The following is a 27,233-nucleotide window of genomic DNA, read 5'->3' as shown; positions in this document are numbered from 1 at the left end:
GCATAAACCCTGTGGGAAGCTCCTTCTGTTTACTCGCCTCTGTCTGCCAGGGGACCGAGGGCAAAGTTAACGGCGACGAGCCTGTGGTACCCCAGACCGTCCCGGGCTCTGGGCAGCAGTCGGGAGGTGTCCTGTTAGGTCTGGTGAAGGATCAAAGTGCCACTTTAGGGCAGACAGATGCTCATCAAAGAGCAGAGGCGAAAATGAAGGAGTGACTTTGGGAAGGCACAAGAACGACTAGTTTTGTTTCTCTTGCCTCATCTTCCCTGATAACCTCGGGGCAGCCGGTTTTATTAAGCCCACCGTACTAACGGATGTGGAAAGGACAGCTACTCAGGTGCCATGGTACAGCAGGGCTGTTTGACGTGGATCACGCAGCACCATGAAGAACTGTCCCAGAGGAGGAGACGGGAGGAAGAGCGCCAGGGTGTCCACGGGGAAGGCCCTGGAAACACTGAGCTGACCACGAAGGGCAGCGGGACTGGGGCTCAGGAGCAGAAAGCTTCTCTCTGGCTGCCCTCTCCGGGTGCCTTCTCCTCCCCACTCCCCCCTCTCCGCAGCCAGCTGGCCCCGAGAAACCCCGTAGGGAAGGGCGGCAACTCCAGGCTGGCTTCCCTCTCTGGGGGGCACTCGGGAGCTGAGCAGAGGAGCCCGGGACGTGGATGGGGGCGGAGGGCAGAGCACCCTTGGCTGAGAGTCGCGCTTCCCTCCTGCTTCCCAGGTTCCTGGCCCGAGAGTCTCCTCTTTTCCTACCCCCAGAAAAATCTGCTCGGTGGGCACGCTGAGCCTAGCAGGAGGTGAGAAGGCAGGTGGTGAAGGTGGCTGCTGAGCACAGAGCAATGTGCGTGGGGTCCAGGGCCGCGGGTGTCCCAGTGGGGCGGTGGGGTGGGCGGCGGGGGACGGGTGGGGCTTGCAATTCTCTAAGGAGGAGACCTGCTGGTTTCCCTAGTTTCCCCTGTCGCTTTAAGTCCCCGTCGGGCGGCTGGATACATTCATACATTCGCGAAAGCCAGGAGCTGCCACTCAGGGAAAGATTCAAAAGTGCTTCAAGTGCAGGGGTCAACGTGCCGGGCTTCAGGGCCCGCTCCTGCCTCGCCGGGTCCTGCCGAATTCACGGAGCAGCTGTGCAGGCTAGAGCCGGGGCACAGGACGGCGGGACTGCCTGCCTGGACTGGAGCTGGGACGCGGGCTTCCTGGGGCAACTCTGAGGGCAGAGGCCAGCTCGCGATGGGCCAACACACGCTGCGTTTCTTTATGGTGCAGGTGGGGCAACAGAGTTAAAAGGCTTTGCAGGCCATCAGCCAACCTGAAGGAGAGCTTGTCTCAAAAAACTCATCGGAATAATCTCCCCTGCCCTCCGCCCGTCTCTTTTTGCTATCCCACCCACCCACCCACCCTGCGTGGGCTTACGCTCACTGAGAGTCTGCATGGGCAGACGCCGCCGGGCCCCGGGTGGCACGGAGGCAAGCAGACGGGGCGGGTCATTTGGGGTGGACGTGGAGAAGGCGATGTCTGGGCTGGGCTCTGAAGGACGGTGAGGCCGACAGTGGAGCCGAGAGGAGCGACTCGGGTCAGCGGGATGGCCCAGGGTGAGGGCCGGGGGTGGCAAGAAGGAACTCGCCGCCAGGTCATGTCACTCTCCCACTCAGGCCCGTCAGTGACCCCCCACCTCACTAAGGACAACAGCCCCAGTCCTCACAGTGACCTGGGAGGCCCTCTGTGGTCTCCCCGGGCCCCTTGGGCCTCCCGTTCCCTCTGCTCCAGCCACGCTGCTGCCGGGAGGGAGGACGCCCTGCCACACAGCTCCCTGGAGCCTGCGTCCTGCAGGTCCTTCCTCAGGTGCCGCCCTCCCTGTGGGCCCTTCCCTTGCCTCTCTCCATCCCCTTCCTCGTTTTGTTTTTCTCTCACCCCCCCACCCCACCCGCCCCCCACACAAACAGAGTTTGCCTATCTTTGTTTATTGTCTGTCTTGTCCAAGAAGAATAAATGCTCATGAGGGCACGGGTCAGTGCTTGAACCAGGCCTGGCATACAGTAGGTGCTCAATAAATATTTGTGGAGCGACTCAAGGAGTCTCCTCCACCCCCCTCCACTCCCCGACCACACTCCCCTCAAAGAAAGGGTTACTAAGGAGGACGCAAAGCTAAGGCTTCTGGAGTTTCTCTGGAAGGGGAAGGGAAACCACACCTTCCAGATGCTTCTAACTAGGAGAGTGAGATAACCGTGTCTCTGTTTTCTAGGATAACAACCCGGCGGTGACAGTGACAGAAGGGGTGAGCGGGGAGGAGAAACCGAAGCAGGAAGTCCCACGAAGGGGTCACGGCACAGCGGGTGGTGGCCTGACACGGGGCAGCGGAGGCAAAGAGCGAAGGAAGGACGTGGCGGGAGGCGCTGGAGGCCAGTGACGGGCAGGGAGCCGGACTCCCGTCCTCTGCAGCAGCCCCGGAGAGGGAGAGCCCCTGCCCGCGAGCGCCGTCGGTCCCCTCGGGTACACGTGCCGCCGCCGCTGCAGACAGGGGCTCTGGCCTTGGTGCCCGCAGCAGCCGGGGACTGTGGGGGGCACAGCTGCCCTTTGGACCCGCGGCGCCTCCGGGACGCGCACGGGCAGCGGCCTCTGCCCGGGAGGGGCGCGTGCGACTCCCCTCTGCTCCCCCACGCCCGTCTCCGTGTCACATCCCAGTGTATTTTTTTTTCTTTTTTTTCCCCTGGCTCCAAAGCTGTCACTCCCAGTGAGGTCGTCCTTCCTGCCTTCCGTTGGGTCCGCTCCTTTCAGGGACTGACCTGCCGACCCCGCGTCTCGCGTCTCCTCGACCCTCTGCTCCTCATGTGGTCCCGCCTCCCTCCACCCTGGGCCCCTTCTCTGATTCCTACTTCTGGAACTTCTCTCGTGAAGGCTCGATGAACCCGGGGAGGAGGCCCCTCCCCTCCCTCGACCTCCATCCTCGTCTACCAGTTGCCTTTCCTCTGGGTCAGGGTGACGGCGGGTCACGCTCAGGTATGAAAGAATCCGGAAAGATACCGTCACCTGCTGTTCTCGAAAAAGGAATCACTTAAAAGTACGCCGGAGCCCCCTGAGAAATGTCCGCGTGGGTGGAGACGTCCACGCTGGCGGGGGCCGGGGGGCGCCCACGTACACCACGAGCAGGCCGCAGCGCAGCAGGGAGGCAGGGCCCGGGCCCACGCTGGCTGACGTGGCCACACCGGCCGTGACTACGTGGACAGGAAGGTCCTTCCCGTCACCGTGACATCCGCGGGAAGCTGGGCGACACCGAGCTCGGGAGGCCACGGCTCCGGCGGCCGTTCCAGGCGCGCTTCCAGACTTGGGCCCTCCAACTCCTCGAGTGAGCTCCGTCCTCCCGGGCCCTGGCGCCCCCCCGGGCCTGTCAGCGGCCGCTCGTAGGACAGAGCGATGCAGAAGCAGGTGGACGTAGGTCTCGTTTCCCCCCCGCCGCCCTCACGGGATTCTGAGGGAGGGCCCGCTCTGTAGATACCCGAATCACGCGCCCCCGCCCCCATTATCCGATCAAAATTCGAGGCCCACCGTGGGTAGATTCCAGTTAATTCATCCCATGAGGACGATTTCCTCAAATAATAAGTAAGGAACAGAAAAGACTGATTTCTCCCTAGACTCGATGCCTATCCCATCTACCTGACCGTAAGGTCCGTGAGCGCCGGGACCGAATCCGTGTATCTTGCCGTTGCTCTAGCCCCAGCCGGCGACACAGGCCTAGCTCCTAGGAAGCTTCTGACCAGCTCCGCAGAGCGTGAATGTCTTCTTTGTGCTTCCTTCCTAGGTACAGCAAGGCGTCCTCACGGGAGGCTCTGCTCAATGACCCGATCTTAGCCTCAGTTATAAAACGAGGCCATTCTCCTTGGGTACGCTAGGACCAAACTTGGTAAAAGACTCTGGGTCAGAAGCGCACACCTGCCGGCCTCGTCCGCCCCCCCCCCCCCCCCCCCCCCCCGCCCCTTTGTCTTGGATCCGCCTGCGCCCGCAGGAACAAAAACTGGCTTTGTGTCACTGAGGGGAAAGCCTTCTGAGAAAGGCTAAACAACATTAACCTTTTCCCCTCCGTTGCGTTCAACACACTGGCTGACTATGACCCTGGGGGACTCAGGGAGAAATTAGTTTGAAATTCAGGCCAAAAAAAAAAAAAAGGGTGCTTTCATATCTTCAAAATCCCAAGGACCTGCGCATTGCCTCCCCCAAGAAGCAACTCAAAAATGCCCAGGCTGCGCTGCAGGCCGCGCCGGATGCCCCTTCGTCCCTGCTGGTTGGCCGCTCTCCGGGCGGCTGGGGGTGCTGGGAGCAGCCGACTTCCACCCGCATCTCCAAACGTCCAGGGCTGGCACTTGAGAGACACGGAATTTTGTCCATTTTGTCTCTGCGCCAACCCGGCTCCCCTAGGAGTCTCAAGGCCACGCCGACCTGAAAAGAGATCCTCTTTGCTTCTCTGCATTCTCCGAAGATGACCAGAAATAATCATAAAAAAACGAACAAAGGGATTACAAATTAATCTGCCCTCGCTGTCTCCTCTGACTGTGAAGATAGAATTACAAAACCCAGGATTTGCAAGAGACCTCGATTCCTCATTAATCTCCACTATCGTTTCTATCGTGGCTTTTTTTTTTTTTTTTTAAGCTCCTTTCTTAGGCAGGGAACGAGGGGGAGCTATGTTCTTTCTTCCCTCAACAGTAACTGAAAAATATGTCCTTAACATTTCAGAAAGCAGATCGTCCATGTGCTATAGTATAACCACTAAAGCGTGGAGGTGAAATGGCACGAGTGTCCTTTACGTCACCATCTGTTGAAATTAATGAATTTAAGCGTGGATAACCTAAACCTGAGGTTTCTTTGAAAGGCAGGAGTCTGATAGTCTAGGAAATTTCCAGGGCCTAAGAAGAATCTCCAGTTTCTTGACATTACACTTGCTTTTGTGGAGCACATTTTGACTGTTTGGAAACGGGCAATGGGTAGCTTCTAAGCTGCGTTTCCCATGTACCTCTGGCCATCTGGAGCGGGGTCTGCGGAGAGAGCAGGTCCTGGCATTTTCTTGCCAGGCTCACGCCATGGGTCAGTGCTACAGTGTAATCAGAAAAGCAATGGGGGCTCTTCTCCTCCTCTTCCTGGAAGTGTCTGTAAACCCTATTTGGGGTGAGGCTGTGCCAGGACCATATCTATTCCAGGAGCCGAGGCTGCATGCTGACACTGAGAGAGCAGGCTCCGTGAACTGGGGTGGACGGAAGCGCTCATCCGAGCTGCCGTTTACGTGGAGCCTGCACACAGTGCACACAGTGCACGGTAGCTGCTTGTCTCCACGATGCCCACGGTGGCTCCCGGTTCTGCTCCTCCCTGGCTAAATACCTGCCCGTGTTCCTCAAACTCACGCTTGGCAGAAAGTCGAGGATGGGGCTTCAAAAGGCAAAAGCGTTAAGAGAGCATCCAGGCAGGGGCCCATCTCTGCCAGGTCCCACTCTTACCTGGGTATGGCACTCTTCCTTTGGTGACCAGCTCTGTGAGTAAGATTCCGAAAGACCACACGTCAGACTTGATCGTGAACCTCCCGTACAGGGCTGCCTCGGGGGCCGTCCACTTAATGGGGAACTTTGCACCTGCAGAAAGAACACATGGGTTACTCGACTGGCGACTGGCGGGGAGGACGGCGCCCGGTATGGGGTTGGGGGTGATGGTGGGAAGTGCTAGGAAGCCACTTCCACAGGAGCAAGCCCGTAGAGGGGGATGGGAAGGCAGTGAGCAAGAGCGACCTACAACAGAGCAGCTGGTCCTGGCTCTGGGACCTCCAGCAAGCTAGTCTAATTTTAATTTTCCCATTAAAAGATTGGACTGAAAAGCTCCTTAAAAAGCTCTGGCTTCTAGAACTTGAATCTCTGACCACACCGAATGTCATGGGTTTGGTCTGGATGTAGGGCTGACTTGTGACTTAGGAAACTAATTTTATACACGTTTTTTCCTTTGCTTTGAAACGATGTCGCATTTTATTTTTTTTTAAAGATTTTATGTATCGGGCATCCCCGGTGGCGCAGCGGTTTAGGGCCACCTGCAGCCCAGGGTGTGATCCTGGAGACCCTGGATCGAGTTCCACGTCGGGCTCCCCGCATGAAGCCCGCTTCTCCCTCTGCCTGTGTCTTGGCCTCACATTCTCTCTCTGTGTCTCTATGAGTAAATAAATAAAATCTTAAAAAAAAAAGGTTTTATTTATTTATTCAAGAGAGACACAGAGAGAGAGGCAGAGACACAGGAAGAGAGAGAAGCAGATTCTCCACAGGGAGCCCGACGTGGGACTCAATCCTGGGATCACAACCTGGGCCGAAGGCAGGCGCTCCACCGCTGAGCCACCCAGGTGTCCCATGATGTTGTATTTTAATTAATGCATAAAGTATCAAATCATAACACTACTCTCACGGATTCCTTGGCACAGGAGACCATGGTGTGCTCTTATGAGGTGCATAAAAACCAAATCAGACCACCATGCTTCTCCCAAGGCGAAGACAATTTGCTGCAGCCCATGTATTTTGTTGCAATGGGCTCTATTTCCACAAGGCCTTCCATACGCACGGCAGAGAAATGATTTTGCCTCTGGCTCCTTCCCTCCACCTCTCCCCCCATCGCTGATAGTGGCCCTCTTTACTCCCGGGGTAGTTTTTTTCTTTTATACTCTAGGATTCCTCGCTTCCCTCCCTACCTTTCTCCTACTGGCCGGCCGGGAGGGTGCTGTTTAATGTTTGTTCTTAAAGAGCAATCTTGCCTCAATGACTGTCTTACGAGTCTGATTTCTCAAGACCAAGCGACAAATTCATGCCCCAGTCAGTAGAACCTTTTCTTTGAAAATTTCTCGGATCAAAAAAAAAAAAAAAAAAAAAAAAAAAAAAAAAGAAATTTCTCGGATCATTTGGAGAATCCTCTCTCCAATCCAAAAGGAAGGGCGGCGTCCACCCTGCTCTAAGGCTAGATGTGTGTACGGGGAATTAAAATTGATTCGGAAAAAAAAATAAATAAATAAAATAAAATTGATTCGGCAGCCTGTGCTCTCACATATCAAGCTCAGCAATTATAAAGCAGTTCCAGATATTTCACTGAACAAACCAGAAGAAAAACACAGGGAGTTTTTATTACCGATGGAAACACGATTGTATGTTGAAAGCATGTTAATTTTCCTTAGGAGCTCCTTAAAAAAAAAGGAAAAAATCATACAAAGGCTGATAGAATCAGAAATTTTCATGGTATCTTCTACGAAAAGTCACAATACGCAAAAGTGGCAAATAATTAAAATCCTTAAATTAGCATGGTTTTAATAACAAGAGCTATGATAAATTACAGCAATTAGATTTTTGTTTTAAACACAGTACATGATAACGTCTTTAGCAAATCTACCCTGGCATTTTGTGGCGGTGTAATTTTCCTCTCCATCTCTTTTATGCCAGAGTGAAATGAAATTTAAAAAATCCTACTATTTCATTATGTGGCATCTCACATTTACGCTGGAGCGGAGAAGTTATTCTATAGTTTTCCTTTTATGCACTGAGTTATTTTTAATTAGCTGTGTTTCTCAAGCATAATTATTTCTATCTTTTCTTACGTGCTGCATGATTCCACACAAGGCCTGGTATTCTCCGAACAGTCGTTTTGTTTTTAAAGTTTTCTTTCAAAGCGTTCTGCTGTGTGAGAACCTACCCTCGAGCATTCTGTTCACGCAGCTTTGGACTCTGAGCCGCGGGGATTAATGTGATAGATTTTCTTCAGTGTCGAGAACAGACTCTGCCCTGGACCAGACCTCAGCTGGAGTTCTCTTATTTCAGAGAATTAAAGGTATATTAAATTCATTCCTATTTAAACTATCTCTTGAGCCAAATGGCTTGGAAATCCATGTCCATCTCTAAAGCAAAAAGAACTTTTTTTTTTTTTCCCTCCCCCGTGCCGACACAAAGCCTGTAAGTAAAATGACAAGCAAAAGGAGCTTTTCTTCCCTCCTCAGAATCATTCAACGTTTGTGAAGGTGTGTGTGCGTGCGTGTGTTGCTGAAAGTAAACCGTTCAAGATTTGGATAAAGTCATTTTGGATTTTCTGAGAGGAGATCTCACAATTTGAGGGTTAATAAAAGCTGAAACAAACATCAATATATCAACCCGTTGTGTTAGTCGGGCTTTACTGTTTTTTGTTTTTTTTTTCATTACGTCATCTACAACAAGAATTAGAAGAATATGTAAACCTTCAACAGATCAATTCAAACAAAGGCTGCAAGGGATCTCTGATAGGAAACCGTTGGTGGATATGTGCTCTGAGACTTATTAGCGGGAGCTCCCGTAGATAAATTTATTTTGTGTTAGTTTTCTTTCTAAGATAAGCAATATATTTACACCCAGTACACATTTTGGAAGAAAAAAGAAAATAAAGACTGTCTTTGCCCAATTTCTCCTACTTCTTCTCAGTCTTAAAATAGCAGCCACTGTTGACAGAAGCAGCTTCCCTAAAGATACCTCATATTTTCCTCCTGAAGGCAGGAGAAGGTTAATAAACGAGGGCAGCGATAGTCTGTTGATCGTTAACTATAGTTTCAACAAGAGAACTGATGGGTGTCCGCTCTTTTACTCATCTCATTACCTCTACTTCCCCTTGCCTTGGTTTCCCACCTCCCGGGGCGGCGGGGTGGGGGTGGGGGGTGGACAGCTGCACAGATGCAGCTCCAGACGGTTTGTGGCAGGTGGTGGGTGTGTGTATGTGTGTCTGTCTGTCTGTCCAGGGCCAGGCAGGTTGCACACTGCAAACCCCAGGCTCTGAGAACAGGGTCCCCAGCGCTGGCTGGAGAACTACCTACACAATCCGTGGGTGGCCCTGCTGGGGGCCGCGGTGGGCTCTCGCCTCAGGTGGAGTCAAGAAAGCTCAGAAACCTGGAAGGAGGATCTCCTGGGTGTAAATACTCTCTTTCCCTTGAAAATAAAGTTCTGTCCCTCCGTATATATATAAAAATAGATATATTTTTGAAGACATCATGACAGGCAGTCAAGTCAGGATCAAAGCTGTCTTCTAAGCAGGATGGTTTTGTAGAAAAAAGGAGGCGGTGTCCAGAGGCCTGCACTACAATGGACTTGGGCTCTGGTATGTCACCAGCTGACTCGCTCTCCTTGAAATTCTCCCCTTTGGGAGGAGGATTCAGATGCCCACGCAATGTCCTCCCCTTTGCATTTTGTCGCAGGAAAGGTAGCAGACTCCGCAGGTAGGATAATCTGTGTCACGGGTGTCACGGGCCCTGGAGGACACGGTGACGCTCAGCCAACTTGTTCACTGTTTAGATGAACCCGAAAGGTAAAGGAGTTATCGTCACCCTATAGCTTTTATTTCTGACTGAATTACTTTAACACATTTACGATTCTTCGAGGCCGCTAGACAAAGGCTGTCCATAATATGTGTGTATTTAACGCGTGGACTTGAAACGTCTTTTCCACGGAGTGTTTTCCAGGCGGGGCCTAGGGCGTTGTGCCTCCCAGGGTGAAGCCCTTGCTGAAAGCCTGACTTGGTGCTGTCACCGAGGCCCGCGTCATGGAGCCACAGCATCCGGGCTTCTGCCGTTGACCTTCCTGTAATCATAGCGAGGGCCAGTGAGCCTTAGGCCAAGCCACTTTCCGTGGTGCGTAAACACGCCAGTGTTTTAAATAATAGTCTGTCACCGACACCTCAATCCTGTTTCTCCAGATCCTGTGGGGGTATGAACTGAGTGATCATAAACGCTGTGCACTGACGGGGATTGTGCTCCGTCTCTTGGCTTCGACCCCTCTCCTGACTCCCGCGGCACCTGCCCCGGATCATCCGATGGGCCCTCCCTCCTGGATCCCTGACCTGTAAAATGGATTCTCTCCTCCGTGTCTCCGCGGGGAGGCCTCAGAGGGCCTCTCAAATATAACAGCCAAAATTTACCTTCTCCAGAATTCTGCTTCCCTTTCACGGTTTGCTGCCTAGCAAACCGCCCGGCTGATGAGACCAGAATGCCAAGAGCCCTCCTTCCCTCCTTCCCTGGAGCTGCGTCTACCTGCCCATCACCCGGCCTCCCGGGGCAGCGCAGGGCCTGCGCGGGGAAGGAGCTCAGGACATCCGCCCCGTGTCCTCTGCGGGTCCTGCTGCTTTGTCACTCTCGGCGCTGCGGCCACCTCACTCCTGGGAAGGTGTCTGGGTGTCCGGGCGTCCTCGCCACCCTCGCGCTAGCCCTTCCTCACTCTCTGTAGTCTGCCTGCGCTCCTGGCAAGGGCCCTGGGGCCGGGCCCACGCGCACAGGCTGGTCCTGCCTCTTCTCGTCGTCCTGGGCCTGCCCCACCCCCCCCCCCAGCCTCTCCACTGCCCTCCTCTGAAGGTTGCTACCTGCAGCAGGGCCACCGGGCAGGCTGCTCCCTTTGCTGAGGTGCCCACCCACGGCTAACTCCTGCTCCTCCGTTCTCAGCCCAAGTGTTATTTGCACAGGGAGCCTTTGCTTGACACACAGAGGCAGGGGAGGGGGGGTGCCCGAGCACCGTGCCCCCTCCCCTTCGAGAGCCTCGTTCTGGACGGCCACCGTGTCTCCGGTGCTGAGACCAGTGCCTGGTACGGAAGAAATGAGATAAAGGTGTGTTGAATGACTGAGTGACTGGGCAGCTGATTAGCCCTCCAAGCTTCCTTTCTGGGCCGAATCACCATGGCTCCTTATGAGGCTTATTATTAGTTCCCTGCTCTTCGGCAGGGCCCCTCTTTGTCCTCGGTGACCGGTGTCATCGTCCGTCACCATCTGGAAGCCCTTATCAGGATCTAACAACCACCGACTGCAGTGGAAAAGCATCTGTCACACACTAATGACACTTAGAAACCCCTGGAAACTCCTGTGCTTTTCGGGCCAAAGTGTGCAGTGAATCTGTCCGAGGTGGAAGGAGCACCCCCCCAACCCCCCACTTTGCTCTGTGAGGAGCGGGACGCCTAGATCGCTGGAGTTGCAGCTGGGGACAGGGGCGGTCAGCAGTAAGTCTGGGTGGGCCAGAGGCCTTGGGGGGGGGTTCACAGCAAATGAAAGTGGAAATAGAATGAGACGAAGCAGGTAAGTGGACGCCAATCACGCACACTCACGGGCCCTGGTCCTTCTCAGGTGGAATGAGGTGAACAGTCACCCAGGCTTTGGGTAAGAGAAAGGAGAGGGCTGTGGGTTTATGCAGGCATCTGTTTGGTCACAGAACGACATCAACCCCCACTGCTGCTGGCTGCTTTTGCTCACTCTCGTTTCCCGCCATAAGTCTTTCTGAGCTTTCCCCGCGTGCCTGGCACTGTACCTGGTGCTAGGAGCACAGCAGTGAACTCAATCCCTGGCTCCCACGGGGCGTGCCGCTTAGTCTGGGAAGGAGATATACTAACTGAGTGGCCGTGATACGGGTCAGACGGTGACAAATGCCATGAAGAATAATAAAATGGGCCACAAGGACAGGTTTTATGGGGCTTTCACCAGCCCCGCTAAAGCCTTTGGCTCCCGTCCTGTGATGGGAAGCCACTGGGGCTTGGGAGAAGAATATGATGACATCCCACCTCATTCCTTCTCCTTGTCTTTCAAAAGTGGAGGATAATATGTCACTACCTTGAGAACAGTTTGGGATGAGAAAGAGTGCAAAGCATTTTGACTTTTCAACACTCTCGGGAAGCATCACGACACCTTCAAGGCCCATGGGTGAAGGAGCATTAGCGTCGGGTGGGCCGGCCTTCTATCGTCACTTCCGACGTCATGTTCGTTTAAAGAGTGGCTCTAGACACATCTGCACTATTTTAGCACACTTCTCATGGTTGAATGATACTAATGATCTCAGCCACAAAGGAGTGAAACTTAGCGTACTCAGGCGCTTTGCAAAGCTCAGACATCTTCAGGAGGAATGAATTAATCATCTCTGAGTCCAAGCCTCCTCGTGTCTCTGAGTGAGGCTCCTCCCTCTCCGTTCATTCCCTGGGGTGGGGGGACCACACCCTGTCTCTGGCTCCCCCCGCCCCCCCCCACCCCGGCCCACCACCTCTGGGCTGGAAACACCACACAGACCCTGTTTGTCATCAGATGTCCCAATTCTTGATTTGCAAACGTCAAAGGGACACAGCCTCTGGGGTTCCCCACCTGTCTCTCGATTGTGGCAACTAGGCGTCTAAATGCATTATTTTACCAAATCATCTTACTATGAAGACGACATTTTATCATAAAAGAGATTCCTGTATAAGGCAGAAAATTTTACTAAACGACTGATCTGACTTAAGTTTCTTCTCATTTTAATATTTTAGGATGCGAGTGGAGTGCCTTTTTAATTAAAAAAAAATTTTTTTATGCTATCCCTTTCCCGGGGGTCAGATCATCATTCTGCCGGGGTTCAAAGTGAAAAGCCTGAAAGCCAGCTGGAACTTCTCCTTTTCTTGCAACCTCAGAGCTGATCTATCACCAAGGTTTCTTTCTTTTCCTTTTTTTTTTTTAAATAATCTCTATGCCCAAAGTGGGGTTCGAGCTCATGACCTTGAGATCAAGAGTCATATGCTTTACTGACTGAGCCAGCCAGGCCCCCAGTATCACCAAGGCTCCCTCTTTCCCTCTGTAACAGGCCTCCCACATCTGCCCTTTCTTTTTTTTTTTAAGATTTTATTTATTTATTTATTTATTTATTTATTTATTTATTTATTCATGAGAGAGAGAGAGAGAGGCAGAGACACAGGCAGAGGGAGAAGCAGGCTCCATGCAGGGAGCCCAATGCAGGACTCAATTCTGCGACCACAGATTCACGACTCGAGCCAAAGGCAGATGCTCGACCACTGAGCCACCCAGGCACCCCACATTTGCCATTTCTGGTTTAAGCTCTTTGCTGAAACTTGTCTTGGGGCCTTGTCCCTCTGGTCAGCCTTCCCGTCACAGTTCATGGATCGTGCCCTGCCTTTGGCTCATTGTCCTTCCAATGAGTCACTTAAACCTCAGCCTCATGATACTCCCCTTACCCACCACAGAGCGGGTCCCCCACGGCATTAAGGCAAAATCCCCCACCTGGTTTTCACACCCACGTACCTATCCAACTTGAGCTCTTGCAACCCCAAACACAACTTCTCTTCTGGTTTGCTTTCCCAGAATCTGTACCCTGCACTTGGCATAATCATGCCTGCTGCTTGTTAGCTTGTTCTAAATGTCTTCTTCTCTTCCACTTGCTAAGCTGAAACATACTCCTCTCCCTTCCCACCTTCCTCATGAAGTCATCTGTGATTACTCCAGCTTTCATCGATCTCTCCAACGCACTTGGAGCCAACGTTATAAATAACCGTCGAATGCTTGACAGTAGTAGCCACAACAACAGCTAAACATGCACTGAGTGCTTGCTAAGTGTCAGGCATCAGGCTAAGTGCTTTACACGCAGGAGGTAGATGCCAGTAATAGTCCTGTTCTCCAGATGAGAAAACTGAACACGGGGAGGTAAAGTGATATGCCAAAGACCGTGTGGAAACGGCGGAGCTGGATTTGAACCAAGGGAGTCTGGTTCCAGAGTCCAAGTCCTTGAACACGATACCCCATGCTGCAATGCCCATGTCCCCAACATGTCCTTCTGCTAGTTCTGCATGTGTTATTTTTTTGTCTCCTTAAGTAGAATGCAAATCCTTTGAGGTTGGAGACCATGTTTAATACTTCCATTCCTTGACAGTACCTCGCCTACAGCTGCTAAAAGAGCAACTGCTCAACTAATCTTTAACGGACTAAAGGCAATTTATTCCAGCAATTTATCCAAAGAAATTCCCTTCTTTTATGCATGTTTAATCAAACCAAAAAAAAGAAAAGAGCAAATACACGGCAGTGTAACAACTAGTGATTGTTTTCACCCCTAGTGTTACAGGAATAAAGGCATCCTTACCCTACTGTAGGATGGTCTGACCAAATGCTCTTGATTTTTAAGTGAAAGCAGGAAGGCCAGTTAAATTCATTAAGTCAGGATGGCTCATCCCAACCCCCAGGATCCAGTCCGGTTAATGAAGGTTCTCTATCCCTAGTGGCCAGGCAAGCTGTTTTCTTCGCCTCAAACAGAAGCGGTTCTTACTTGATTTGGTTACTTCCTATATTTCATGCATCTTCATGCATTAAGATGATGGCAGTGGCCCTGGAATATTCAAATGAAAATGGCAGAGACTTCCACTCCCAAGTCTACCTCCTGCACTTAGTGCATGTAAGTTGGCCAGGAATCAGGGAGAAAGTGCTCTTAAGTGAGAGTGCAAAGGGGTGCACCCCATGGGCTGTGCTGGGATCGAGGGGCCATTTGTGGAAGGCCCAGGATGGCTATTTATGAAGGGAGCTTTGGAGTCAGTAGATCTGGGCTTGCACGTCCCATTTGCTGGGTGACCACTTAAAACTGCCCCCAGTCTCAGTCTCTGTGTCTGTAAATCGGGATGATGATAACCTCATGAGGTTGTGGTGAGAATTATAAATAATGTAAGGGGCTCAGCACAGCCTCTGGCACACTGTAACAGCTGAATAAATGCCAATTATTATTCTATTTGTTTTTTGTTTTTTTTTTTTAAGATTTTATATGTTTATTCATGAGAGACACAGAGAGAGGGGTAGGGAGAGACATAGGCAGAGGGAGATGCAGACTCCATGAATGGAGCCTGATGGGGGACTTGATCTCGGGACTGTGGGATCATGCCCTGAGCCAAAGGCAGATGCTCAACCACTGAGCCACCCAGGCGTCCCTATTATTCTATTTGGACGGTAATGCAAAGGCACTGAGTTGCATCTGGTTAGCTGAAGCTCTTCAAACTTTAAGAGAGGGAAAGAGGATAAAGAAAACCCAATGCACTCATCAATCACTGAGAACTTACTGAGCATCCAGGGAGAGCCCGGCACAGGCGGAGGGCCTCCTGAGAAGACCAAACATGGTCTTGCCTCCTGCCATGTGTCGTTGTAGGCAGCTGGGGAGACAGAGTTCACAGGCAGACCCAACAGACAGCTGAATAGGTTGGGACACTGGTTTTAGGAAAAAAGAGGGCTCAGGAGAGAGGGAAAGAGGAAATGCACAGGGAACGGGGGCTCTGGATAGAGGTGGCCGCACTGAAATGCTGCAATGTGACCCGTGGTTCTCCCTGGGAGAGGCTCAGCTCGGGAGCCAGGACAGGCCGAGGGTGGGGGGGCCATTCACATTATTGGCTCTTGGTGGCCAGTTGGGCTGTCAAACCTTACTTCCTCTGCTGGTGACCAGGCCAATTCCACAGCCCTGTCTCAGAAAACATCCCCTCCGGCTACAGAAACTGGGCCAAGGTGGAGAAGGCAAAGCCAGTATGGAATAAAAGCAGCCAAGTCCTTCTGACAGAGACTCCAGTGGTGCCCCAAGAGCATTTTCAAGGGGGAAAGGCATTAGCGTCAACAACAGACACTGTTTTTCTGAACCAAAGATCCATCCAGGGTCCCCTTTAATTAGGAAGCCACAGACTCTGCAAATTATTACATCCAGAATTAAATAATGTGCAGGACGTCAACTTTAAAGTCACCCTGCGGAATAAAGGAGAAGAAATCACAAACTGTGCCAGCAACAGGAAGCTGATTATGTTGGCGGGGAGGGGTGACACGTCAGGACGAGGACGGGATATCCTGCAGGAGAGGTGAAATCAAAGCTGACCTGACCTGGAGCTCTGCGGTTGTTCAAACAAAACAATGATTTCAAACCCAATAAAACCAGGCAGAGCAAAATTCCGATTTTTCACACGAGGCCAAAGGAATGACTTTCAAGTTCCCCAAATGTGTCTGGAGCAATACAACTGTGTGTTTTCCAGTTATCTCTGGTGACGCATTGTGTTGAACTTTCTACTTGAGGTTCATAAGATTTCAGCACCGTGTTTTAAAAGTAAAAGTAGGGGAGAGGTGAACGGTACAGTGAATTCACATGATGTCCCATCTGAAATGCACAATGGTGAGCAGGGAATCTGAGAAGGAAGGAAGGAAGGAGGTAAGCAGTAGAGGAGGGAGGAGCGCGGTCCCATCAGGGATGTGGGTGGAGGAAGACCAAGCCCAGCCAGAGAAGACAAGAGCCAGGGGCCAGAGGCAGGGCCAGGACACGTCCTACAGACAAGGGCTGATTAGCTGGGCCACGGATCCGAGGTCTGGTGCGGCTAAATGCACGGAAGGGATGTTCAGGCTGAGAGGGTGAGGAGAGTCTCAAGGGAAGCCCAGAATGGAGGCCCAGACAGGGAAGGGGGGGTGCAAGGTCCAGGTCCATCAGTGGGTATCAAAAACCTACACAGGACAACTGAAGGAGGGAGACCCAGCCCGCGGGGAGAGGGGGATGCGGCTGCAGCCAGGGCTCTGCTCCTGGCACCCTGGAGTTGAGGAGGGGCAGGCAGGGACATTTCTTCTGCGACCTGGGGGATCGCCAGCAGGTGAGGGGAGGGTGCTCTGGCTGCCCGTTTCCCCACCACTCTCTTCCCGGTGGTGACCAGTGGCAACCTGCGATAACGGTCCCTGGCAGCGCAAAAGAACGGGATGCATTGGCAGCTCCTGAAACCATGGGTATTTGGTCCCCGTACTTTCCGGAAGGAAATCTAAGACTCCTCCTCGAGAGGACTCTGCTTGAAGCACAGACTGCATTAGGACGGGGGTGGGGTGGGGTGGATTGAAGTGATTCTCTCAGGCAGAGGTGAGGAAAGGAGGGAGGAACCCTGCAGGCTATTCCAGAACACCAAAGCTCTGAACAATTGCAGCGATCCTCCCAGCTTTCCAAGAGCCAGACAGAGAAGTGAAATCAGAATAACGATCCTGATTCACGGTCCCGGGTCGGAGGGACACCTACCTCCGTGGGCTTTTGTCCAGAGTAAAAGACAAGAACGCTGGTGTAGGGTTTTGCAGCCACGGGCACGCTGCTGCTCAGGGTGGTGAGAACTCAGACCTCAGTAATAAACGCGTGTCTGGGAGGCAGCTCAACACAGAAATTATTCCAGGAATCCGGCCACCCCCAGGAGGGGCAGTCTGACATCAGGCCACGAAGCATGCGAGGCAGCGGGGACAAGCGCCGGGGCTTGGGGAACAGCTGGTGGTCATATTGAGGGTTTGGCTGCAGTGAGGAAGAAATCAAAGCAAGAGAGGATGTGCGGAAGACAATAGGCACTTTGGGGTTGCTTTTCCGGACTGCCCCCACACAGCGCCGGGGCCTCTGGGGAGCCCAGCACCATGCGGCTGTGCGCCTCCCTCCAGCTGGAAGACATGGAGGCCTCGAAGCGTGGGGCAGTTTTCATCTGCACTGCCTGTCCCTGATTATCCAGATGATGCAAATGAAGGAGTTCCTCCTGCCAGCAAGGCAAGACGAGGAAGCCAAGTGACATTTTTGATGTTTGATGGCAGTCTGCAGTTCCTATTTACACACTTTAAAATCACAGAGGGTGACCATCTGCTTCCTCCTTGCTGATTGCTAAGAAACGCGGGATGCACAGACCAAGGACATGCTCTTGACCATTCAGAAACCACCGCCAAATTGCTCTGCCCGAGACAGCACAAAGGAGAAAGACACCCACCCGGCGTGTAACACGTGACTGGCCGGTGCAGATAAAGAGGAAAGAGATTCAGAGGAGCGGAGCGGGCTGTCAGCGACCGGGGCTCGCCGCGGTCCCATCTGTCTCCCCGGGGCCGGCGGGCGGTGGAAGGACCCAGGCCGTCGCCCGCCTGCGGGTTTCATCTTAAAAGAGAGTCTGGGGTGGCCGAGGGTGGGTTAAAGTCCCTTTCTTTTCATTGTGATCTTTGGCTTTCCGCGCGTCCTCTCTGGGAGCGGGATGGATGGTGTGCACAATTCGTGCTCCTTCCCGGGGGCACAATCGGGGTGGCCCCCGCGGCTCCGGGTGGCTCAGCAGCAGGCAGGAGGCTCCCGGGCTCTCAGCAGGGGAGCAGCTCCCGTGGCTCTCAGCCACGGCACCCCCTGGGGCTCTGGGAGGGGGTCAGTGCAAACAAACACGCTTCCTGCTCAGTCCTTAAAACAATGGGTGCTTTGGGAAGGGTTTGCTTTTCGTCAAAGGGTGGTTTGCTTCTCCAGTAGGGGGAGAATTAGATTAAATCCAATGATGAAAAAAACGGGTCCCCGGCCGCCTCCCCGTGGCTGACATTTGCCGTTCGGGTCACGGCGCGCTGTGTGGGAATGGCAATGGCAGTGCTGCTGCTGACAGAGAACAAGAACCCATGTGCCGCCCACGGGGGCGGGGGCGGGGGGGGGGCGGGCATCTCCTGGCGAGATCAGCCTTGATGTGCCACCGGATTACAGAGGCCTCGGACGAGGCTGATTAATAATTCTGCAGGAGCCCTTGAGCTGGGAGGCTGGTGTTCGGAGGCTGATAATCCCCAGTCATTGTAACACAAAGGGAGGACAGAAATTGAATTCACAGTTCTGAATCGTGAGATTCAAAATTCGAAAGAAAACCGGGATCCGCTTCTTCCTGGCTGTGTTTGTCAACCTAGCTGCCTCCTTGTTTGTGTTAAATGGCTACTGTGCTTTTTGAATCCAAAATCTGATTATATTTAATTAGTACAGGCATCTGGGATTTCTAATACACAAAGAGTTATTAAAGTAACAAATCTTTCTAAAATATGTTCACCATGAAAGAATGTGTTAATTTATGCAGTAACAATTTTTTAACATGAAATAATTAACATGAAAACTGCAACGATTATGAATTCTTCGCAGTCTAATTTATATGTGAATTTTCCTCCAGATAATAATCTATTCAACTTAAATCTGCGATACTGGGAGCATTTGAACAGACGCATTTTTCTTCCTCTATTTAACACACAAACCTAAACTCAGGGCAGGTCTCCCCGCCCCCCCCCCAGCAGGTCTTATACAAAGTCACAGGAGCCCCGGTTTCTATCTACATTCCAAAGATCCAGAGATTAAATTGCTTTGATATTCGCCTCCCCACAGTGATCCTTAAAAAAAAAAACAAAAAACAAAAAACAAAACAAAAAAACCCAACACACAGAGCAATTCTATGTTCCTGTCTTTGTGATGATTCAAATCAGCAGTGGAGAGAGTTAAGTAGGCAGGTGACCCGGCTGGAAAGACGAGAGGGTGTGTGCTCTGCAGGAAGGCAGGCGTGTGTAGGGTGTGCCTGTGTGTGTGTGTGTGTGTGTGGGGGGGGGGATGGAGGGGAGGGCCGGAGTGAGATACACACAAACAGCTACTATCACCCCACTGGATCAGTAGTAGTGACGTCACTATTACTACTAACAACTGTACAACTATCAGCTCAGCGTCTGCTCTGTGCTGAGCGCTTTACGGATATTCCCAGTCCTGTGATGGAGACCAGGTGGGGATGGAGACCCAGGGAGGTTGGGTAACTTGTCCAAAATTTACAGCTACTTCGAAATGATGCTAGGATTTACACTAAGATCATTTGATTTCATATGTCGTGCTCTAAACCCATTCAGTCCCTCCCATCTTTGGGAGCATGTGTGTGTGCGTGTGCGTGTGTGTGTGTGTGTGTGTGTGTGTGAGAAGGAAAGCAGGGTCGGGCTATCCAGAAAGACATAAAGCAAGGAGCTGCCAGGAGCACAGGAAGGAGTGAAAACCCCGAGAGCTTCTTCCCTGATCCTCACAACTGCCTGCAAGGTGGCCAACACCGGCCCTGGTTCTCCAGGGAGGAGAAAAAAGCTGAAGCTCCACGAACAAACGAGCAGGAAATGCAGAGTCGGGATCTGCACCCAGACCACCCAACTCCAAGGCTCCTGCACTTCCCATTACCCCAAGACAACCTTGCTGTTGCGTGCAGGGAGCGCTGGCCTAGCACACCGTCCTCTCTGGAGGGTCTTGCGGTCACCAGGGTGTCCGATGCCCACAGGGAGAGCTGTGCCCGCTGCCCAGAGGGCAGGGGAGCAGGTCTGGGAGGACAGAGGGGACAGTGAGTTTGGCTATTTTCGCTGCTGTAAGCAGGTATCTATTAAGTACCTACTGTATGCTCAGTGCTGATCTTCAGGCCGAATTACCTCTATGGAGGAGCGGTGAGACTGGGCCCGCAGACACGTGGGAGGATTGCTCCGACAGCGCTCGTGCATTTATGTGTGTGCTCACGCACACGCAGGCACAACCATCAGAGCCGCTGCTGGAGCCTCTGGTTTGCAGTTATGCTCGGGCTGGCGGGGGATGGGGGGGACCTCGGGGCATGTAGGTAATACGTGGTGACGGCCCAGGCACAGCTGGCTGTAAAATTAAAGAACTAATTTTTTTTTTTTTGTCTTAAAAGATTGATTCTTCTTTCCTGATTACTAGTAGTCTTTTTCTTAACTTCTTTTTTAAGGTAAGAAAGAAAGAGACTTTTCAAGGATAATGTACATCAGACACAAGAAGTTTGGGTCATAAGGATGGTTTTTACATTCCACTGCCCCTGAAGAGCTTTCATAGACAGCCCAAGGAGTCCTGCGCTAATTACATGAGGTAGCTATTTTCACTTTTCCATTTCACAAAGGTCAAGTGATTTGTAAGTGAGTTTGTTCAAACCCAGGCCTTGTAACCTCTAGTCCTGGCTTCTTCGAAGTGTCCCACCAGCAGGTAACACAGCGACCTTGTATTACACCTCTAAAGGCATGTCCACAAAGTCTGCAGGGCAGTATCTATAAATGCAAACTAGGCTTGCCCGAGGACTAATGGTTCTTTTTATGTTTTAAAGATTGATTGATTGATTGATTTTTAAGGATTTATTTATCTATTTATTATAGAGATAGACACAGAGAGAGAGAGGCAGAGACACAGGAGGAGGGAGAAGCAGGCTCCCTGCAGGGAGCCCGATGTGGGACTTGATCCCGGGACTCCAGGATCGCGCCCTGGGCCAAAGGCAAGCGCTAAACCGCTGAGCCACCCAGGGATCCCCCTGAAGATTTATTTATTTATTTGAGATATATATATAGAGAGAGTGCATGAGCAGAAGGGGCGGAGGGAGAGAGAGAGAATCTCAAGTAGACTCCGTGCTGAGCGCAGAGCCTGATGTGGGGCTCGATGTCATGACCCGGAGACCATGACCTGAGCCGAAATCAAGAAGTGGATGCCAAACCGACTGTGTTACCCAGGCGCCCCGACAGTTCTATTCCTGGGACCTAACCACGAGACAGAGGGACCTTTGTCCTCCGCCACGGCAGCCTAGTCCATAATGGCCCCAAATCAGAAATACCAGTAGAACAGATAAACTGATATAATTTGTAGGGTGGAATACGGCTCAGCAAGAGAAGGGAAAGCGCTGATGCACGCAGCAGCAGGGATGAGCCCCGCAGACGTAAGAAGGTGGGAAAGAAGCTGGACACAGGGGAGCAATGCTACATGGCTCATTTAGACAAGGTGCCACCACCAGCAGAAGGAATCTCTGGGCGCAGGTAGGAACAGTGGCTACCCAGGCAGGCGGCTGTGGTTGGAAGGGGGCCGAGCGGGGTTCTGGGGTGCTGGCGGTGTGGCCTGTGTCTTCATCCATGGGTGGTTTCAGGGGCAGACACGTGTGTAAGAACTTACTGGGTTGTACACTTTGCCGTTACTCATTTTGTCGTCCGTATGTTATGGCTCAATAAAAATAAATAAGTGTCGACAAAAGCAGGCTGTTCTTCTACACAATCCAAGTCGACCCGAACGTGTTAGGTTTAGATCGGGCCTAGTCAGCACTGAGCTTCCTGAAAGCTCAAGAAGAGGATGGGGTCGATCAAGAACTCTTCCTGCCTGTCTGCGTGAGCTCTGAAGGAGCTGCTGGGTGGAGGGGAACTGCACCGGTTAGAAAGCAAGGCTCGGTGACAGCCACCCACGCTGGTGGTTATGGGAGGAGGTGATGCTGCAGTAGGGACACGGCTGAGATTGGACCTCAGGTGACCCTGCAGGTAGGGGGAGAGGCCAGCGGGAGCCTGGGGGAGGGGATGGAGGAGGGGGTAGAGGCCAGTGGGAGCCTGGGGGGATGGGGGGTGGGGGTAGAGGCCAGCGGGAGCCTGGGGGGGATGGAGGTGGGGGGAGAGGCCAGCAGGAGCCTGGGGGAGGGGATGGAGGTGGGGGAAGAGGCCAGTGGGAGCCTGGGGGGGATGGGGGGTGGGGGGAGAGGCCAGTGGGAGCTTGGGGGAGGGGATGGAGGAGGGGGAGAGGCCAGTGGGAGCCTGGGGGGATGGGGGGTGGGGAGAGAGGCCAGTGGGAGCCTGGGGGAGGGGATGGAGGAGGGGGAGAGGCCAGTGGGAGCCTGGGGGGATGGGGGGTGGGGAGAGAGGCCAGCGGGAGTCTGGGGGGGATGGGGGGTGGGGGGAGAGGCGCTGGGAGGTGAGGACCCGGGGCAGGGCGACGGGGCAGCAGTGAGGGATTGGACGCTGCCTGGGGATCCACCACTACAACCACCTCCAGCTCCGCAAACCCAGAACCAAACTCCTCCTCTTTCTCTGAAAAATGAGCCCCTCTCTCCGACTCCGACTCCCTTATTTCTGTCGCTGGCGATTCCAGTCTCCTATAACCTGCATCTGGCTACGCGGGAACTGCCCTCGCCTCTCCCTGTCCTCCACAGTGTTGGAGCCTCTCCAGGGCGTCTACAGCCCACTCTTGCCCGGGTGTGCTCCCCAAGGGCTGTCACCACGTACGAGGCACAATGACAAGGGTATGTATTCACCGCCTGCCATGTTCCGGGCCCTGTGCTGAGACTTTACATTGCTTTTAGCTGTCTTGGCAAAAATTAAAGCACGAAGCAGGTAAAATATATTTCCACTTTACAGGGAAGCAAACTGAGATGCAGAGAAGTGAAATAACTTGGCCGAGGCGATGGTTTTATGTGGCTTCAGCGCCGGACCTGTGTGTCCCTCTGCTCTCCTGCAGGGCGCACCCCCACCCCCACCCCTGCCCCCGGGGTGCGTCCTGCTTCCTTAGAGCAGTAGCTCCCAGCAAAATCCCTCTCCCAGACGAGGCATTCACGGAGTTAATGGTGGCGTTACTTAGAGACTCTGATTGCACAGAATTTAGCAACGAGTTTATGACCAAAGACGACCTGCTGTGATGGAGGGAGCCGTGCGGGTAACAGAGCAGCGCCAAGTGATCTCTGGTCGCCTCTAGAAGGCTGTCGGTAGAGGACCACCCTCACCGGCTCTGACCCTGGCGCTGACCTCCTCCCTGACGGGGGCTTCTGCTCACAGTCCAGGGGGGCGGGGGGCGGTAGGGGGAGAGCAACGCAGGGAGGGCTGCTGGACGCGTGTCCAAATCCAATTCTGTGCCCTGGGGAATGTCACTGCATCTACCCAGGGCCGGGGGATGGTGACAGACGCTTCGGTGCGCCCCTAGCTGGGAAACCCTCAACCGTGCGGAGAAACCACTGCCGCTCAGAGTCCCCAAATACCTGTGTTCGGCGCTTGCTTCTGAACTCTGCCCTCACTTCCATAATCAGGATCTCCTCTGGCCGTGGCCTGGGGGTAACATAAAACCCGGCTTGTAAATACTACCAGGCTCGCGGGCCAGCTGTCTGGAGGAGCCGATGAGTCCCCAGCAGAAACCTCAGCGTGCAGCGCATGACAGCTACACGCCGGCCCCTTCGGCCTCTTGCAGAGGCGCGGGCCAGGCCCTGGGGCAGCAGGCCCAGAGCTCCAAGATGCAGCTCTTTCAAGCTCCCTCACACTTGCACATGAGAGGCTCCCCCTTAAAAACACTTTCCCACACAATAAAGGGGAAAAGGGACTTATGACTGTTAGTTTTTGTTTTTGTTTTTTAAATCACTGTCTGGCTGAGCAGCAGTGGGCACAGCTGAAGAGAGGGGAAGCAATGCTGCCGGCCACACCTGGAGACTCCGATCTTGCCTCTGCCCTTTGACTAGCTGCCTGCCTTTGTGCAAGGTGCTCAACCCGAGTCTCTTTCTCTCGCTTCCCTCCCGACTCTTCACATTTAGGCTCCCGGGCCCGGCCCTCCATAGGGTCCCCTGTAGATGCCCCGGCTCCTTCCTCTCCCTCTGCTGCAGGCGACCATTGCTTCTATTCTCCTCGCAGATCCTGGAGCCCCACAGCCTTTGCTTATCCCCGAGTGCAGTTCTCCACCTCATTTCCTTCTCCTTATTTGTCTCTTTCCGGTGTTTGGCATGGACGGGAGGACATTTGTGAAAGGGAAGAGAGAGGGAGTGGGCGGGACGCTCTATTTGGAAGTTAAGCAAAGGAAATACGGTATGAAGGGTATGAGTGGATTCTTCAGAAGGCGTCGGGGGCAGCATCCGGGAACGTGATGGTGGGGGTGCGGAAGCCAGCAGAAGGGTGATCAGGACAGCCGACCGTGGAGGAGGGTGGGATTGCATGGCCAGGGCCGAGGGTGGCCGCGTGCATGCTGTCCCTCGGGCGCCAGTCACCCAGGGCCACAGCCCGACGACCCCACTCCGTGGACTAACCTTCGAAGCCCTGTCCATGGCACCCTTCCCAACGTCCTTGGTTTCTGCCCTGCAACTTCTAACTTATGGGTGGTTCAAGGCAAGAATTTGTAGCCACACACTCTGTGGAGTCCAAAGTGTGGGAGAGGGGAGAGGCACACCCTGGACCGCCCCACCCGGCACCCGGACTCTACTCACTCCCGCGAGCACACTTACACGACCGACTGCCGAGACCGACTCCCATCTCGCCCCTTCCTGAATTAAATATTCATGTCTCCAAACCTTCACCTGCTCCCCACGCGGCCCCCCAGCTTCTGGGTCTGTGAGTTGGGACCTGATGGGTTTGCTGCAGGGCAAACTGTCTCATTTAGGGCCAGGTCTCAGACCCAGGGACGCTGCAGACCCTTGACTCAAAATCACGGCCACATTTCTGTCCGGATGACCAGTGCCAATCACAGCTGCTCGTGTGCTTTTGATTAGGGACAGGGCCTGCCATCTGGCCACGCAGTAGTGTGTGTGTGCATGTGTATGTGCGTGCGCACGCGCATGGGCACGCTCGCGGTGTGGGCATTTGGCTCCAGCACAAGAGCTGCCACGTGTTGGGGAAATTCAAACAGCCAAGCTGTCTGACCGACGTGAGAGTGAGCATTTGGACGGTATCTGCACCAACCAGGGTCTTCGTTTAAGCGCTTTCCTCCTCGCTTGAGGCTGCCGAGAATGAGGAGGGGAGAACTGACACGGAATGAAAGAATTTAAAAAGAAAGAAAGGACGGGAGTCCCAGGGTGGCCGTTCTGAAATCCAGTAGGAAGCACTGCCCTGCCATACATTCCAGTCCCGCTTCGCCTTGCTCCGAAGGCCTAGGCTTGGTGAAAAACAACAGCCACGCAGCCTCCCCGCTCCCTTCAGATGCCAGCGTTACCTTCTACGCGACAGGCCTACGCTCCGCTGCTAACGGCACTCCTAATTCCACACACGTACCTTGCTCACCGCGGTGTGCACATCCGGGAAGGAGGAAAACAGCCCTGGGAATTCCCTCCCTGGCATCGGGTGCTCTAAAAGTAGCCGAAAAGCTCCCCACCGGAGTGGCTGCGGGCCTGGGGTGTGTTTAATCTAGAGTCTGATTTCTACAAATCTTTGGGGGAGGGAGAGCGGAGGGAGATGATTTAGAGGGGTGGGGTGCTCAGCTGACACGGTTATTTCCCATCCTTCCTCTAGATCCCTCTTCTGCTTGTCTCCTGGTTCTCAACCCAGCTGGGCTCCTCAGTGGGCTCCTCTGACCCCTGGATTCCCCCCCGGGTTTGGCGGCAAATCTGGAGGAGCCCCAAGGGCAGGCTCAGGTACGAAATCGCCCGATCCAAGCCTGGCCTTTCTCTGCAACGTGGCCTCTCGTTCTTAGCCCTGGTGCCTGCTCCGTGCCCACTGCCCTTCTGGCCTCAGTCGGTGACGGCCGTCACCCTTGAGCTCCGGGACATCACAGCATGCCTTGTTGGTTTCCCTAACCCTGCCCATGCCTTTATAAAGAACTCCTTTATTAAATTCTCCAATGAGCATGTTTCTGTCCTCTGCTGAGACTTGGATGGAACGACAAGCTATGATTTGATGTATCTCTTGGCTTTCCACAGCCCTCTTTCCCCAAAGGCAAAGCGTCCGAGGCTTGGACGCTGTGCGGGGGCCAGCCTGAGCCAGGAAGACCACATCAGTGGACGCTCAGTCACCAGAAGGCAACATGCTGTCCATCCATTGAACCCACTATAGTCTCCCACCTGTAGAGCTATCGGATCCCTGCCAGAGCAAGAAGAAACACCTCAGCTGGAGGACGCCATTCCAAATATTTTTCTGGAGGTGGGGAAGGGAAGGAGAGAGGAAGGATGGTGCCGCAAGCGACTGTTGTCTCGGATGTGATCACGAGCCATCCCATATAAATGCCCACCTTGTCTTGCTGTGTACTCATTGTCTTCGATCAACCTCGCCAATCCAAAGTCAGCAATCTTGCATATTAGTCCGTTCCCCACTAGGATGTTTGCTGACCGCAGGTCCCTGTGGATGTAATTCATGCGCTCGATGTAAGCCATTCCCGCGGCAACCTGTAGGAACGGAGGAACAGGACGCACGTCACACCACGACTCCACGGGCTCACACGGCCTTACGCCTGAGGCGGGCGTCAGAGGACCACGCAGCCTACCTGTGCTGCCATATCCACGAGGTTTGGTAATTTCAGAGCTCTTCCTTCCCCGTCTTTTAAGAAATCGAGTAAACTTCCTGTGGACAAAACATAAAACCATTTCAATTTACTCTGGAAGATAAAAATGCCTGACAAAGGGCTGCATTTGGTTTTCTTATTAGAAATAATGAGGTGATTGAATAGATGATGCCGCTGATGAAGAAAAAAGAGATTCATACAAAAAAAAAAAGGAGGGTAGAAAAAACTCTTGTTTGAGAGGCAGCGGTTTTATCTTTCAGATTTCAGATTTCAGCACAGACAATGGTGACTTCATTTCTAAGAACAAAAGTTTGGGGATGCCTGGGTTGTTCAGTGGTGGAGCATCTGCCTTTGGCTCAGTGTGTGATCCCGGGATCCTGGGATCGAGTCACACATCAGGTCCCTGCAGGGAGCCTGCTTCTCCCTCTGCCTGTGTCTCTGCCTCTCTCTCTGTGTCTCTCGTGAATAAATAAATAAAATCTTAAAAAAAAAAAGAACAAAAGTTTGAAAAAAGCATAATGCGTGGGATATGATTCCCTTTATGTCACAAAGAAGGGCACATGGGGACATGTGGGGATACGTGGGGAGCTGCACTACTTTGCTTCATCCCCAGCAGCCCCCACCGACATGGGGAAGACGCTGCCCGCCAAGTGGTTCCCAAAGTGTGGTTCTGGGACCAGCAGGGATTGCATCCCTCGGGGA

At 53.1% G+C, this 27,233-nt stretch overlaps 1 protein-coding gene and 1 long non-coding RNA gene across 7 annotated transcripts in view; one reads left to right on the top strand and one right to left on the bottom strand.

Moving 5' to 3' along the window:
• Window positions 1–27,233, bottom strand: part of FYN (FYN proto-oncogene, Src family tyrosine kinase) — a 211,013-nt gene that overhangs the window by 6,203 nt on the left and 177,577 nt on the right. For all 4 annotated transcript variants that reach the window (XM_072831723.1, XM_072831720.1, XM_072831721.1 and 1 more), the window contains 3 exons: window positions 26,514–26,590; window positions 26,262–26,415; window positions 5,481–5,612 (listed from right to left, as the gene is read on the bottom strand). In XM_072831723.1, the coding sequence (XP_072687824.1) occupies window positions 5,481–5,612; window positions 26,262–26,415; window positions 26,514–26,590 (363 nt within the window). The remainder of the gene's footprint in view (window positions 1–5,480; window positions 5,613–26,261; window positions 26,416–26,513; window positions 26,591–27,233) is intronic.
• On the top strand, window positions 15,741–27,050 carry LOC140636489 (uncharacterized). 3 transcript variants are annotated; one of them, XR_012033676.1, is made up of 4 exons: window positions 15,747–15,962; window positions 20,287–20,423; window positions 25,547–25,668; window positions 25,954–27,050. It is a non-coding gene; the product is annotated as an uncharacterized lncRNA (long non-coding RNA). The 3 variants fall into 3 exon arrangements; XR_012033678.1 differs by lacking the exons at window positions 25,547–25,668; window positions 25,954–27,050 and adding an exon at window positions 22,504–22,594 and having other exon boundaries at window positions 15,741–15,962; window positions 20,287–21,352; XR_012033677.1 differs by lacking the exon at window positions 20,287–20,423 and having other exon boundaries at window positions 15,758–15,962.

The sequence above is a fragment of the Canis lupus genome, chromosome 7, assembly GCF_048164855.1.
Source record: "Canis lupus baileyi chromosome 7, mCanLup2.hap1, whole genome shotgun sequence".
In the NCBI taxonomy this organism is placed as follows: domain Eukaryota; kingdom Metazoa; phylum Chordata; class Mammalia; order Carnivora; family Canidae; genus Canis; species Canis lupus.
This window is presented reverse-complemented; position numbering and strand designations above follow the sequence as displayed.